At 40.7% G+C, this 14,325-nt stretch overlaps 1 protein-coding gene across 1 annotated transcript in view; it reads left to right on the top strand.

The window, feature by feature from the left end:
- The window catches only part of TAF2 (TATA-box binding protein associated factor 2), a gene marked incomplete at its 5' end in the record, with an annotated part of 60,784 nt that overhangs the window by 31,721 nt on the left and 14,738 nt on the right, over positions 1-14,325 (top strand). Inside the window, 7 exons of the mRNA XM_083360338.1 lie at positions 1,109-1,302; positions 2,914-3,053; positions 4,410-4,479; positions 5,627-5,736; positions 11,489-11,718; positions 12,560-12,706; positions 13,620-13,725. Of these exons, the coding sequence (XP_083216464.1) occupies positions 1,109-1,302; positions 2,914-3,053; positions 4,410-4,479; positions 5,627-5,736; positions 11,489-11,718; positions 12,560-12,706; positions 13,620-13,725 (997 nt within the window). The remainder of the gene's footprint in view (positions 1-1,108; positions 1,303-2,913; positions 3,054-4,409; positions 4,480-5,626; positions 5,737-11,488; positions 11,719-12,559; positions 12,707-13,619; positions 13,726-14,325) is intronic.

The raw sequence follows: 14,325 nt of genomic DNA, 5'->3' as shown, positions 1-14,325 counted from the left end.
GTTGCCGAGCATTGCCGAAGGTATGAATGCGGGAAACAATAAGTTGCAAATGCAACACAAAGAAAATAAGGAGGGGTGCCCAGATCTTTAGCCAAATTATTTAGGGGATGGGAACTTTAAGATTGGTTCACAATTTAAACAGGATCTGCACTGTCCAAGTTAAAAGATCTCTGGAGAAGTTTGAAAGGATGGTAGGCAGATGCTTGTATAAGCAATGTGTGAAACCTGTTGAATGTTCTTTTGGGGAAGGCTTCCTTTTTTATATCTTATAGGTCAGGATCCCCAACCTGTGGTCTGTGGCCTGGGACCGGGCTATGGGCTCTTGGCCAGTAGGCCACAGAAATGGCTGGCCTGGGCACACACGTGTGGGCATGCATCCCCCCCATTCATGCTAGCGCCCGTGAAACCATTTGCACATGTGCGTGGGCATGAATGGGGACATTAGCACGGGGTGGTGGTGTCCGCAGACCATTTGCGCATGTGCTGCTAGCCCAGGTGGTTTGAGCAGCCTGGTTGAACATGCGTGAACGGGCCGTTAGCTGCCGTGGGGGTGCACGGCCATTTGCGCATGTGCACAGTGCCAGCGCATGCTGCACGTGCAAATGGGGCTGCTTGTGCCGTACCAGTGTGTGTGGCCCTGTGCGTGCACACGCATGTACACATACCAATTTTGAAGCTGCTTTCCTTCCCTCCGGTCCACGAGACCAGAAAAGTTGGAGACCTGTTTTAGGTGGTGCCTTTCCTATTTGGAAAGCTTTGGAGTTGTTTTATATTTCTAACTGCGAGTTCAAATGATCTAGTGTTACAATTTAAAACTCTCTTTTGTTGCATTTTATTGTTGGCATAAAATTGTTGTGACTTCTTGTTGCACTCATTTTTAGTGTCAGCCGATCGCTGGAATATGGGGTATAAAAATAAATAAGTTCTTTGGGTTCAGCCCAGCAAGTAGTTTCTTTGTGCATAAATTCAATTTGGACATTGGGGTTTATCTGTGCTGATGGTTCGTTTCCATGGTTAGAGGAGCCAGTTTAATGGAATGTGTCTGGCAAATGCTTTTCTTTGTAATGCTCTGCACTGCGTCTTAATATCTTTCGGTCTTTGATTTTAGTTTTCAGACAACTATTACCGTGCAGAACTGATTGATGCACTAGCAAACTCTGTCACTCCAGCTGTTAGTGTGAACAATGAAGCCCGGACTCTGGACAATTTAAATCCTGATATACGCCTTATTCTTGAAGAGATTACCCGTTTCTTAAACATGGAAAAACTCCTACCCAGTTACAGACATACAATTACAGTCAGGTACGATATAGAAATATTATGATTTTCTGGAAATCTAAATCTGAAAGAAAGTTAGATGAATTTCTTCTCTCCCCCCCCCCCCCCTTAACTTTGTACTGCTGGGCAATTAATCTCGATTCAGTCACTCAAATCTTGCACCAAGGAGCTTTTAACAATGTTCTGATGTTTATCAGTAAATGTACAAGAGCCAAGCAGAAATTTAATAGGTGACTAGAATTTTTTTTTCCAGAAAAAAACTGTCTTGAGAAAAAAGTAACAAATAAGCATTATTAAAAACATTTGTACAGTAGTTATTTAACATTATTTTCTATATAAGCTGTGATAGAAGCTAAAGATTACAATTTATGACAGTCAGTTAAGAGTGTTTTGAGTAGCAGTCTGTACAGTTCTAAAATATGTTTCTGTCCAGGCCGTTTGTGACACAGAACATTCTCTTGGCAAGCCTAGATCAGGAGGGGAATCTCATGCCATGGGGACACAAAACGAAAAGAGAAAAATAAAAACCCACAGAAGCTAAAGATTCTGATACATGGTTATCTCCATTTTCTTTGCAAGGTTTTTCGTATTATAGATGAGTCTATGCTACATTGGATAACACAATAAAAAAAATATCAAAAATTAATTTCACACTTCCATAAGATTATACTAGACCCAACTTGAAGAATTAATTATAGGTAGTCATCGACCCTTTGAAGTTATGATGGTGCTGAAAGAATGTCTGCAAAATTGGTCTGCAAAATTCCGGCTATACCGGCATCCCCATGGTCATGTGATTAGGATCTGGGTGATTGGCAGTTTACACTTACAATCAGTTTCAGCCTCCATGATCACCACCTCATCACCATTTGCACCTTTTCCTGCTGGCTTCCCCAGAAAGTCAATGGGAAAGCCAGCAAGAAAGGCGGAAGTTGCTGGGATAAGTCTCCCCCACCCATGCATTCTTCTCCAGCCTTTCTGCACTCATACCACAGTGACCTCTCATGCACCTCCCCATGTGCTCAGCCCATGCCACGCCTCTTGCATACCTGTCATATGCTACACTTCTTGTGCACACTCCACATCTCTTGTTTGCCTCCTTATACCCATGACCCACCACCACCATGTCTCTCACACACTGAATTGCGCTATGTCTCTGATGCACCTCCTCACACCCTGCCTTGTTCTCTTGTGCAGTGTCCCCTGCACTTCTGAATACCCCCTTGCTTCCTCTGCCACTCGGCAGCAGCCACTTACTTCCCTCCTGGCCTGGCATTTACAACTTCCTGCCGGCTTCCCCCTTGATGTTGGTTGAAGGAAAGCTGCCTCACCTAACGACTGTGGGATTCGGTTAATGACCACAGCCAGGGCTGCAGGTATTGCCTCCACTAAGCAGTGCAGTTGTGATAACACTGCCCTATTGCTCAGCGGCAGAAATTCTACTCGCAGTTGCTGTTGCAAATTGCAAGGCTACCCCATAATGAATTTTCCATCATTCATAAGTTACGATACTCTTCCGTTTGTTTTGGTCAAGCCAAAACACTTGTTTTTGTTTGTGTTTTTTTTAATTTCCAGTGGCTATAAATTTGGATTTGACAGCAAGTTTTCTTTTTCCCCCATATCTTTCCTTCACAGCTGTTTAAATGCAATTCGGATCCTGCAGAAGAACGGGCACGTCCCCAGTGACCCTGCTGTGTTTAAATCTTACGCAGAATATGGCCATTTTGTAGATATTCGAATAGCAGCTTTGGAGGCGGTTGTTGACTATACAAAAGGTGGGGAGGATAATATGGCTTTGTGTGTGTTTTAATAAAAGCAGCTGTTAGGTTTCTTTCATGTTCTTTTATTTATTTATTTTATTTATTTATTTGGTTTATATATACCGTCCTATTCCCAAAGGACTCAGGGCAAAATTTAAAAACAATCCAATATAAAATTAAAATAAAATAAAATTAAGTCTAGCCGCAAAAATTAAATCACAATTTAAAAACATTAAACCCCTCAGTCCAGACCAGATAGCTCAAAGAGCCAGGTTTTTAGGTCCCGGCGAAATGAACGAAGGTCGGGGGCAGTCCGGAGTTCCGTTGGCAGTTGATTCCATAGGGCAGGCACGCCCACAGAGAACGCCCTCCCCCTGTGGATCGCCCGTCTGCAATCCTTGACCGGCGGTACCCTGAGGAGGCCCTCCCTGTGGGAGCGCACAGGACGATGGGAAATTGACGCTGGCAGCAGGTGTTCCCTTAGATAATCCAGGCCCATGCCATTTAGGGCTTTATAGGTCATCACCAGCACATTTTGACAATGGGTCATATTTTACAGGATTGAGAAAGCTCACCAACCAACCCTTCAGGAATTTTAGGATTCTCTACAGTCCATTTTGTTCAGAGAAGGATGTCTGTTTTATCCTATTCCCTAAGTCAGGGGTAGGCAACCTTGGCTCTTTTAGGACTGGTGGACTTCAACTCCCAGAATTCCTGAGCCAGCTGGCTCAGGAATTCTGGGAGTTGAAGTCCACCAGTCCTAAAAGAGCCAAGGTTGCCTACCCCTGCCCTAAGTTATTAAATATCAGGCAGCCTATGGAGAAAATAATCTCTTCCTGCAATTTTATAAATGTCACTGCTGTTATGGATGTGACAACAGTAGCCTTGTCTGTAACTTGAATGTTTCTGCCAATACTCCCAGGTTGACAATGCTGTTCCCAGCCTGATAATTAATGGCATGCAGTGGGACTTCAAAGTTTGTGAACTCTTGAATTTTCAATATATCTGCATAAATATGATCTAGAATATGATCTGTCCTCCACATGTCCCAAAACTGGATAGAGAACCCAATCAAACAAACGAGTCAGAAATATGTTGGTTTGGTAACCACATTTTAGGCCATATTTGTGCAGAAATATTGAACATTCAAAAGGTTTTCAAACTTGTAAACACCACTATAATAGGTTTGAAAAAATGCAGCTGCTCTGTCATTCCACAGTCTGTCACCAACACAGTGCCTGCTCCCAAAAGTTTTGTAAAAATGGTTTTGTAAGCTTCTTTCTTCCTGTCCCTCAAGAAAACTTTTCTAATTTCTTCTGATGAGTGAGATCGACTGTCTTGTTTAACAGGACTTATTTTTATCCTTAATAGTTGACCGAAGTTATGAAGAACTGCAGTGGCTGCTAAATATGGTCCAGAATGATCCAGTGCCCTATGTCAGGTTAGCCTTTTTTTGGCAACATTACAAAATTATGTTTATTTTGTAGGTAAATAATATCCTAAATGTAAAATCACTTTTTCCAATAATACACTTATAATCACCTGCTTAAAAGAGTATAGTTTTGATTTATATATCTCAAATTATTTTGCCTTTATTATTTTTGTAGAAAATATACTGTCTAAATATATACTATATGTATACTATATACCAGTCTAAAGAATAGGGGAGAGATAATAGCAGTATTCCAGTATTTAAGGGGCTGTCACAAAGAAGAGGGGGTCATATTATTCTCCAAAGCACCAAAGGGCAGGACAAGAAACAATGGTTGGAAACTGATCAAAGAGAGAAAAACCTGGAATTAAGGATGGTGAGGACAATTAACCAGTGGAATAGCTTGCCTCCAGAAATTGTGGGCAGTCCATCACTGGCGATTTTTAAAAAGAGGCTAGACAGTCACTTGTCTGAGATGGTATAGGTTCTCCTGCTTGAGCAGGGGCCTGGACTAGAAGACCTCCAAGGCCCCTTCCAACTCCTATTCTATTCTATTCTATTCTATTCTATTCTATTCTATTCTATTCTATTCTATTCTATTCTATTCTATTCTATTCTATTCTATTCTATTCTATTCTATTCTATTCTATTCTACTACTTTCAGAAACATAGCATGGCAGACCTTTATTTTTTTTGAGGGGAAAATCCATCTTTATTTTTTTCTATATTTTTTTTCCTTTAAATTCACACAACTCTCAGTGTATTCTGAGCAGAGTAAGTAATCATTCTATGTGGATACTAAAGAAAATATTATTTGGCTTCTGGTTTGTAATTGCAGACAGATGATAAATGATGCATTTCTTTAATGCTTTGCCTGTTGGTTTTAGCTGGAGAGATAATAGTTCAAGCCTATATGCCTAATGACCTGAATAATGACAACCTTCTTTTCTCTATTGTTTCTTCATGGTTTTTTTTAGAAGATTAGGCAAATTTACAGAACGTGACTTCCTAAACTTTGTGCACACAAATGATTGAGTTTGACTCTATAACATTAAGGTTAAGGTTAAAATGAAGATTAAAATTTGAGAAAGTGCAAGAATAAAAACCTGCAAGTTAGAATCTGTGTGGATTAAAAGTTGATTTTTGTCTTTTTTAGGCATAAAATATTAAACATGTTGACAAAGAATCCACCATTTACAAAGAGCATGGAATCTCCTTTATGTAATGAAGCTTTGGTGGATCAACTCTGGAAGCTTATGAATTCAGGTTAAATCTTTTTCTTAATTATTTACAATTTTTACAATATAAAACATTAATAACTTAGTTTGGTATATTAGACACACTAGACAGCTATCCCCACACATATATTCTCTTATCTCAAAGTCCTACTGATTGTAGAAGGCCTTCTTTTATCAAATCCATATTCTTCTTTTCTAGCATGTACACTCAAGGCAGTATGTACTGTATATTTACTGTATGTGTACTGTATGTTTTCTAGGCATTCTCTATTGATATACAGAGTAAGGCTGAACATATACATATAAATATACATATAATCTGAATATATATATTCAGAATTTACCTTATGCCACCATAGTCTAAAGCACACAAATGGAACTTATCTGGACTATAAATTCCTGCACAATTATCTCCAACGTAGACTTTGTCTTTTAGTCAGTTCTGCAATAAACAAGTATGCTATAAATGGGAATCACCCCCATTGTACAGGGAGTACAGAATTATTAGGCAAGTTGTATTTTTGAGGATTAATTTTATTATTGAACAACAACCATGTTCTCAATGAACCCAAAAAACTCATTAATATCAAAGCTGAATATTTTTGGAAGTAGTTTTTAGTTTGTTTTTAGTTATAGCTATTTTAGGGGGATATCTGTGTGTGCAGGTGACTATTACTGTGCATAATTATTAGGCAACTTAACAAAAAACAAATATATACCCATTTCAATTATTTATTTTTACCAGTGAAACCAATATAACATCTCAACATTCACAAATATACATTTCTGACATTCAAAAACATAACAAAAACAAATCAGTGACCAATATAGCCACCTTTCTTTGCAAGGACACGCAAAAGCCTGCCATCCATGGATTCTGTCAGTGTTTTGATCTGTTCACCATCAACATTGCGTGCAGCAGCAACCACAGCCTCCCAGACACTGTTCAGAGAGGTGTACTGTTTTCCCTCCTTGTAAATCTCACATTTGATGATGGACCACAGGTTCTCAATGGGGTTCAGATCAGGTGAACAAGGAGGCCATGTCATTAGATTTCCTTCTTTTATACCCTTTCTTGCCAGCCACGCTGTGGAGTACTTGGACGCGTGTGATGGAGCATTGTCCTGCATGAAAATCATGTTTTTCTTGAAGGATGCAGACTTCTTCCTGTACCACTGCTTGAAGAAGGTGTCTTCCAGAAACTGGCAGTAGGACTGGGAGTTGAGCTTGACTCCATCCTCAACCCGAAAAGGCCCCACAAGCTCATCTTTGATGATACCAGCCCAAACCAGTACTCCACCTCCACCTTGCTGGCGTCTGAGTCGGACTGGAGCTCTCTGCCCTTTACCAATCCAGCCACGGGCCCATCCATCTGGCCCATCAAGACTCACTCTCATTTCATCAGTCCATAAAACCTTAGAAAAATCAGTCTTGAGATATTTCTTGGCCCAGTCTTGACGTTTCAGCTTGTGTGTCTTGTTCAGTGGTGGTCGTCTTTCAGCCTTTCTTACCTTGGCCATGTCTCTGAGTATTGCACACCTTGTGCTTTTGGGCACTCCAGTGATGTTGCAGCTCTGAAATATGGCCAAACTGGTGGCAAGTGGCATCTTGGCAGCTGCACGCTTGACTTTTCTCAGTTCATGGGCAGTTATTTTGCGCCTTGGTTTCTCCACACGCTTCTTGCGACCCTGTTGACTATTTTGAATGAAACGCTTGATTGTTCGATGATCACGCTTCAGAAGCTTTGCAATTTTAAGAGTGCTGCATCCCTCTGCAAGATATCTCACTATTTTTGACTTTTCTGAGCCTGTCAAGTCCTTCTTTTGACCCATTTTGCCAAAGGAAAGGAAGTTGCCTAATAATTATGCACACCTGATACAGGGTGTTGATGTCATTAGACCACACCCCTTCTCATTACAGAGATGCACATCACCTAATATGCTTAATTGGTAGTAGGCTTTCGAGCCTATACAGCTTGGAGTAAGACAACATGCATAAAGAGGATGATGTGGTCAAAATACTCATTTGCCTAATAATTCTGCACTCCCTGTATACTGGGTTCGCTTCTGTAATATTGATCCTTATGATAAGCTTCTTCAAAATTCAGCTGAACTCGGAAAACAAATGTCCCATCAAATAAAATCCACTGATTTCTCTAAGAAGAATAAACGTAAGGATTTCAATAACTGACAGTGCCAAAAGTGATCCAAATCTTCAGACGCTGAGTCCTTCTTGTATAATGAGGGAGAATACATAGGAATAATATTCAGCAAATTTGTGCCACTGTTAATTGAGGATGCAGCGTAAGAAAGGAAGTTAGCTTTTATGCAATTAAGACTTTCTACTGATAGGACCGTTTCCACCAGTACAACTGGGAGGAGGCCCTTTCTCGCCCTTGCAGCCCTTCACACATCCTGTCTCTGGACTTGCATCTTACACACTAACATGCATGTTCTTTGTTTCAAATTAATTTGATTAGAATAAGGGTTTGGCAGCAAGGGGAGCTCTAACAACGCATATTAATTTGTTGCCACAAGTTGTAGTGATGGCTACTGCCTTAGATGAGATGAAGACATTTATGAGCATTAGGTTAATTGATGAAGTTGGTCCTTGTGTTTATACGGCACTTCTGCTTTCAGAGGTCTACCATCCTGCTTCCCACAGAGGGCTAAGCATACTTCTGATTATGAAGGCAGCTTTTTCCCACTTATCCCTCCTAGGAAGTGGTATTCAGTGGCACTTCTTAGTCTCATAACAACTCCTTGGTTTGTTTAACCTCAGATTAATCATACATATAAAAATATGCTGTGGATTTTAAAAAAAAAGCGTTTTTGCAAGCAAAGCATTAAGTGGAATATTCACATGTCTTTTCATAGTAAGATGTTCTTACATGATGCTTTAGGAAAGAAAAATGTTGCACCAGAGTTTCTCTCTCTCTCTCTCTCTCTCTCTCTCTCTGTGTGTGTGTGTGTGTGTATTAACAGACCCTGTCTTACCAAGAGTGAAAAAAAATGATTTTCACTTGACCAATTGTTTATAACAATTTTCAAAACATTTATATATGACTTTAATCTTCGGTGACCTTTTTCCTTGTGCAATTCTACAGCTGTGTAGCAGTTAAGTAATTGGGGGGGGGCAATCCGGTTGGAAGGATTTTCTAAAAGATTCAGGATATAAATGGTTTGATTTTTGTTTTGCATTTGAAAAAAAAATACTGAAGCAAATTTGTCTTATAAAGTTAGTCTTTAACTTAATGGCCTTCTTGTAACAAAAGGAATGATACTAGAAGAGAGATTCTTGATTTTGAGGGGGTTAGCAGCAAATCTCTGTGAGTCATGTGCACCTTTTTATTTGAAGTCTACTTTCTGTAAAGAACAATTGTGAAGTCTCAGATTACCAGTACAGAATATTCATTACGATAAACTCTCTTGAAAGGCCTTTTGAAATAATCAGATCTTTACCATGTTATTACATATTAAGGGGAATGCAAACTGCCTCCCAGAATAAAGCCTGAACTAGTGAATTCCTTTAAAGTTCTTAAATAAATATTCATACGTTAAAATATCTGCTTCCAAGGCAACCAGAGTATTCAACAACTGGTTTTAAAGTTACCTTCATTATCTGAATGAACAAACTAAAGCTTGGCAAAGAACTGTTTTTTCCTATCTGTGTTGAAATCAGTGGAATCATAAATAAGAAAGAAAAGAAAAAAAACAATCTGGTTTATTATCTTCTGGAAGATGGGTTCAACTTTGGATGGTAAGAACTGTTGAGCTCCATTTCATTGTGTTTTTAGCTTTCTTATCAGGGCAAAAGGGTCTTAGTGTCCATACAGTATCATATGCTGCAGGGTCTTGTGACAGTTGAATATATATGGACTGTCTTGTAATTTTCCTCCTTGCTAAATTGTGCTTGAGACACACCCCTTTTACTTCATTTATTGGCTATTTTTTTCCCTTCTGGGAACTGTCTGCTAAAAGATACTGTATATCTCAAAATATTGCTTCCTCGTGCATTATAAATATATCTTTTCTTGGCCTTGCATGCCACTAAATCTATAGTCGTTAAAGGTAAAGACCAATAAACCTATGTCTATAGATTTACACACACACACACAATATACATGCACTCGTGCACACACACACACGGTATATAGAGGAATTGACCTACTTTTTAAATCTCAGCTTGTCTCAGTGTAAGGTGTGATGATTGTACATGTAGTCCTCACTGAACACTTGTTCAGCGATTATTTGAAGTTACAGCAATATTGTGGAAAATGGGAGACTTACAATTGGTCCTCAAAGTTGCAATTGTTGAAGCATCCCTGCAGTTGTGTAAACATGATTTGGGCTCTTGGCTACCTGCGTGCATTTACGGTAGTCGCAGCTTCCAACGATCCGATGACTCATTTGCAGCCATCACAGCTGGCTTTCAACAAGCAAAGTTTGGGTGGGAGGCTATGGGAAATTGCAAATCACTGTCACAGGATGCGCTTAAAGACTCACAATGGCTCACTTAACAACCGCAATCCGAACTGACATAAGTCAGGTGCAGTCACATGGCATCCCACTTTATGATCGCATCATCACTTAGCGGTAACCCATAGCTGATACATTTAATGTCCATCTGTTGAAATATTTAATAAACATACTGTGAATATTTTACAAGTTAAATGTAAGAAGTAAAGACAACATTGCTAATTATTTCTTGGTCAGGTTCTCTCAGAATTCCTGTTGTTACAAAATGGTACATACAGCTAGTCCTCGAGTTACAGCCATTTATTCAGCAACCGCTTGAAGTTGCAGTTGGTGCTGAAGGCTAGGGCTTATATCTGGTGCTCGAAGTTCCAGCCATTTCAGTTCCCCCAGAGCCACATGAACAAAATTCTGGCGCTTGTCAGCTAGTTTTCAATCATGCCCGGTTGCATGTGATCACCATTTGCAACCTTCCCTGCCGACTTACCACAAAGTCAGTGGGGAAGCCAACAGGGAAACTGCAATTTGCTCAGGTAAGTCTTGCACACACACACCATGCTCCTTCCCTTTGTCACTGCACACCAGCAAAGTTCTTCCTGGGTGTCCATGTCCTTGTGCAGCACTTTCCTCCCTCCTCTTTACTTACTCAAATGCACCTCACTTTTTTTCCCCATCCTTTGCTAACATGCATGCACCCACAAATGCCCTCCTGGGCCTCCCTGTGCTCGTACACAGACACACCGCATCCTATTTCCTGGCCCTCTCTGCACTTGGAGGCAAGCACCAGTGTCCTCCTTCCCAGGCCTCGGTGCACTCTCACACACTTTCACACATGTGTGCTGCCACCAGGCCTGTCTGCGCTCGCATGCACCCATGCCCTCTCTTCCCAGCCTTTCTCCACCTGGGTGCACCCTGTGCCCTCCTCCCCTGGCCTTCCTGAGCTTGGGCCACACATCGCAGCATCCCCCTTTCCCAACTTGTGCGCCGTCTTCACTGGACTTCACCCACTCCTTTTCAGCACCACCCACGTTCCTTACCTGGGACTCTGCTTCTCCCTTAACATCCTGCAACCTGGAATTCCAACTCGTTGGGTTGCCTTCGCCAAACAGTGCAGTCATCTGACATCACCCTTGACAAACCGCGTTGCTTAGCCACGGCAATCCCAATCCCAATGGCTGTCGTAACCCCAGGACTACCTGCGGAGGTGAAGTTGATACCTTTCTGAGCGCTCTTTCCACCCGCTGCGGATGGTGCGGTGCAAGGCGTCAGACGGATGACTCTTTTGCTCCCTCTTTGCTTCCCAAGGTACGTGCCACGACTGGAGGCTGCGCTGCGGTGCTGTCGACCTGTACTTCACCCTGTTTGGTCTTAGCAGGCCTTCCTGTTTGCCCCTGCCGGAGCTCGGCTTGGTCCTTAACCTCAAAGAAAAGAAAGCTGTGCTGAACCCAACGATAATCCCAGAGCCCGGAGCCAGTGGCCCCGAACCTCCCAACAATGCGAACTCTCTGGGTCAAATAGTTGGCTTCCAAAGCACCGTAAGTCGATTCCCTAATAATTCCTTGCACAGCCTTAACTCCCTTCACTCATAGCAACTCCGTTTCCCACAGTGGTCTCCATTTTTAACCTTTGTTCTTCCTGTTCTAATTGCAGCCTGCTTCCCTTGGTCAAAGTTTGTCTCCACTCTCACCTGACCGTTTATTTATCAGGCTGTGATTTTTCTCATCCGAGTTACTTGAAAAATGTGAACACTGTGTCTGTATCCTGTCAATAGAAGGCATGACTCTTAGGGAGAAGGGAAGCCTCCATTTTTAAAAAAGGCACAGATTTTAAGGTATCAGCCTGTGTGATAAATTGCCACATGACAAGTGGTGACAAACATAAACAAATGCGGCTTTAGCTTTTTTCCTCTAGGCTGACATCCTTTTTTTTTACTAGCGAAACACATCTTTCAGTAAAACGCTGTATTAAGAATCTTACTTGTATGGCTCAATTTACAGAGGTAGCTTTGTTTTGGCACTGATCATAACTAACCTATGATTAATAATATCCTTTCTCTCCCACACCATTCTCCTAGTAGTCTTGCACATGTAAGGGGCCTAATATCCCGTGTTGTTGTTTTTTTAAAAAAAGAAATGGCTGTCATTGGTTTGGTAATATATCTATGATTTGTCTGGTTTGGGAGGTTGACAGCTCATTCCATTGTATCCAGTAGGAATAATTGCATTTGTGCTCTCAGGAATTACTCCTACAGCTAATACTGCGAAGGATCCCAAATGCATTGTGTTCAGTTCCCCATAAATTGGAATTGTTTCTGTTCTTATTGTTATACCACTATTAGTATTTTCAAATTTATTTATTTTTTAACTATTTCTCCAGGAAGATGATCATCTGAGTAAGGAAATATCAGTCCTTCCACATCAGCAGGGGTTGAAGAGGAAAGCTGATACACCTCTTGGGTCTCCATTGGAACCTGGACAAATACTTGAGAAGACTGAAGACAGCAAGGTTAAGCTCAAAATAAGGGTAGGTAAATGGGAGATGGGAGAACTGGGAGAGTGGGAAACAATGGCAGAACCGTGCATATAAGCTCCAGCCTTAAACATTAGACCTCACTTTATGGTTTTGTACTTGCCTAAGAAAAGAACGTGGTGGCTCAGTGGGTTAGGACGCTGAGCTTGTCGATTAGAAGGTCGGCAGTTTGGCGGGTTGAATCCCAAGTGCCGCGTAACAGAGTGAGCGCCTGTTACTCGTCTCAGCTTCTGCCAACCTAGAAGTTTGAAAGCACGTAAAAATGCAAGTAGAAAAATAGGGACCACTACGGTGGGAAGGTAACAGCGTTCCGTGCGCCTTTGGCGTCTAGTCATGCCGGCCACATGACCACGGAGACATCCTCGGACAAGCGCTGGCTCTTCGGCTTTGAAACGGAGCACTGGCCCCTAGAGTCGGAAACGACTAGCACGCATGTGCGGGGCAACCTTTACCTTTAAGAAAAGAAAAAATCCAGCCCCTTTTGAAAGATGACTTGTATCTTATCACACAAATTCTTTGAATTATGGACTACATAAGACACTCCAAAAATAAGGAAGAGAGTGAAAGAATTTAGGTTTCGACACTACTATGTCTAGTATCTTCATCTGTCCCCTAGTGCTAAGAAATTGCTAATACCAGGAGGGTTTGATTGAGTAACCCATTGTCTGCTGCATTTTTCTGTTAAATAGCCGTATCTTAAGGAGCATAAACAAAGAGTTCTCGTTCTAGGAGCAATTGACAGTAAATGAAATTAGGCTGTTTTTAAAAAATCATGATTTTTGTTTTTAAACCAGCTTGCTTATTATAATTATTTTCCATAGATGTGAAAAAGAAAAAAAAACATGTTTAGCTGGTGATTAGCACTCCTTAAACATGTTTTGTTTTTGTTTGTTTTCTAATTTTGCAGTTTTCAAATTCTCAAGAAGAAGAAGAGATTGATATGGACACAGTTCATGACAGTCAAGCTTTTATATACCATCATTTAAATATGTTGGAAAGACCATCAACACCAGGTTAGTGATAGGGTGGATAAAAGTTAGCAATTTTTTTAAAAAAATCCAATTTTTAAATTTATCAAAATGTGATTTTTAATTTAAAAAAGGCAAGAATTTCTTGTTCACCAAAATGTAAAAAAAAGTGTTTATTATTCACTCACAAAAACGTGCAAAATCTGTACTTAAAAGTTACGGTTTGATCATGTTCATGATGGTCATTCATTTCAGTTTTTCATTTCCTGATCAAGGCTTAGCCCATGCTTTTAAATGTCCATTTCATATGTATAAAGAAAGAAGAAGTATTTCCTCTGCTTATATGATGATGAAACTAGTCCTAGTTAGGATAAAGGGATATTTATACTGTACTCCTCTGGAATCTGCAGTGTAGCATCAGAAGTACAATTTATTTACTTGTCTGTGGAGATTCTCAGTCATCCAGGTCATGGTTGTCCCAAAGGTACTTTTTCAAAAGGCAACTACACTTTTGTACATTGGAGAAACAAAACAACCACTTCACAAACTCATGGCATAACATAGGAGGACCAGATTCAGCAGTCCATCTGCATTTGAAAGACAAAGGTCATTCTTTTGAAGAGAGCAAAGTCCATATTCTGGACA

This window comes from Vipera ursinii, assembly GCF_947247035.1.
Source record: "Vipera ursinii genome assembly, chromosome: 3".
Classification (NCBI taxonomy): domain Eukaryota; kingdom Metazoa; phylum Chordata; class Lepidosauria; order Squamata; family Viperidae; genus Vipera; species Vipera ursinii.
The sequence above is the reverse complement of the archived record's forward strand: the minus strand, read 5'-3'. Positions and strand labels throughout refer to the sequence as shown.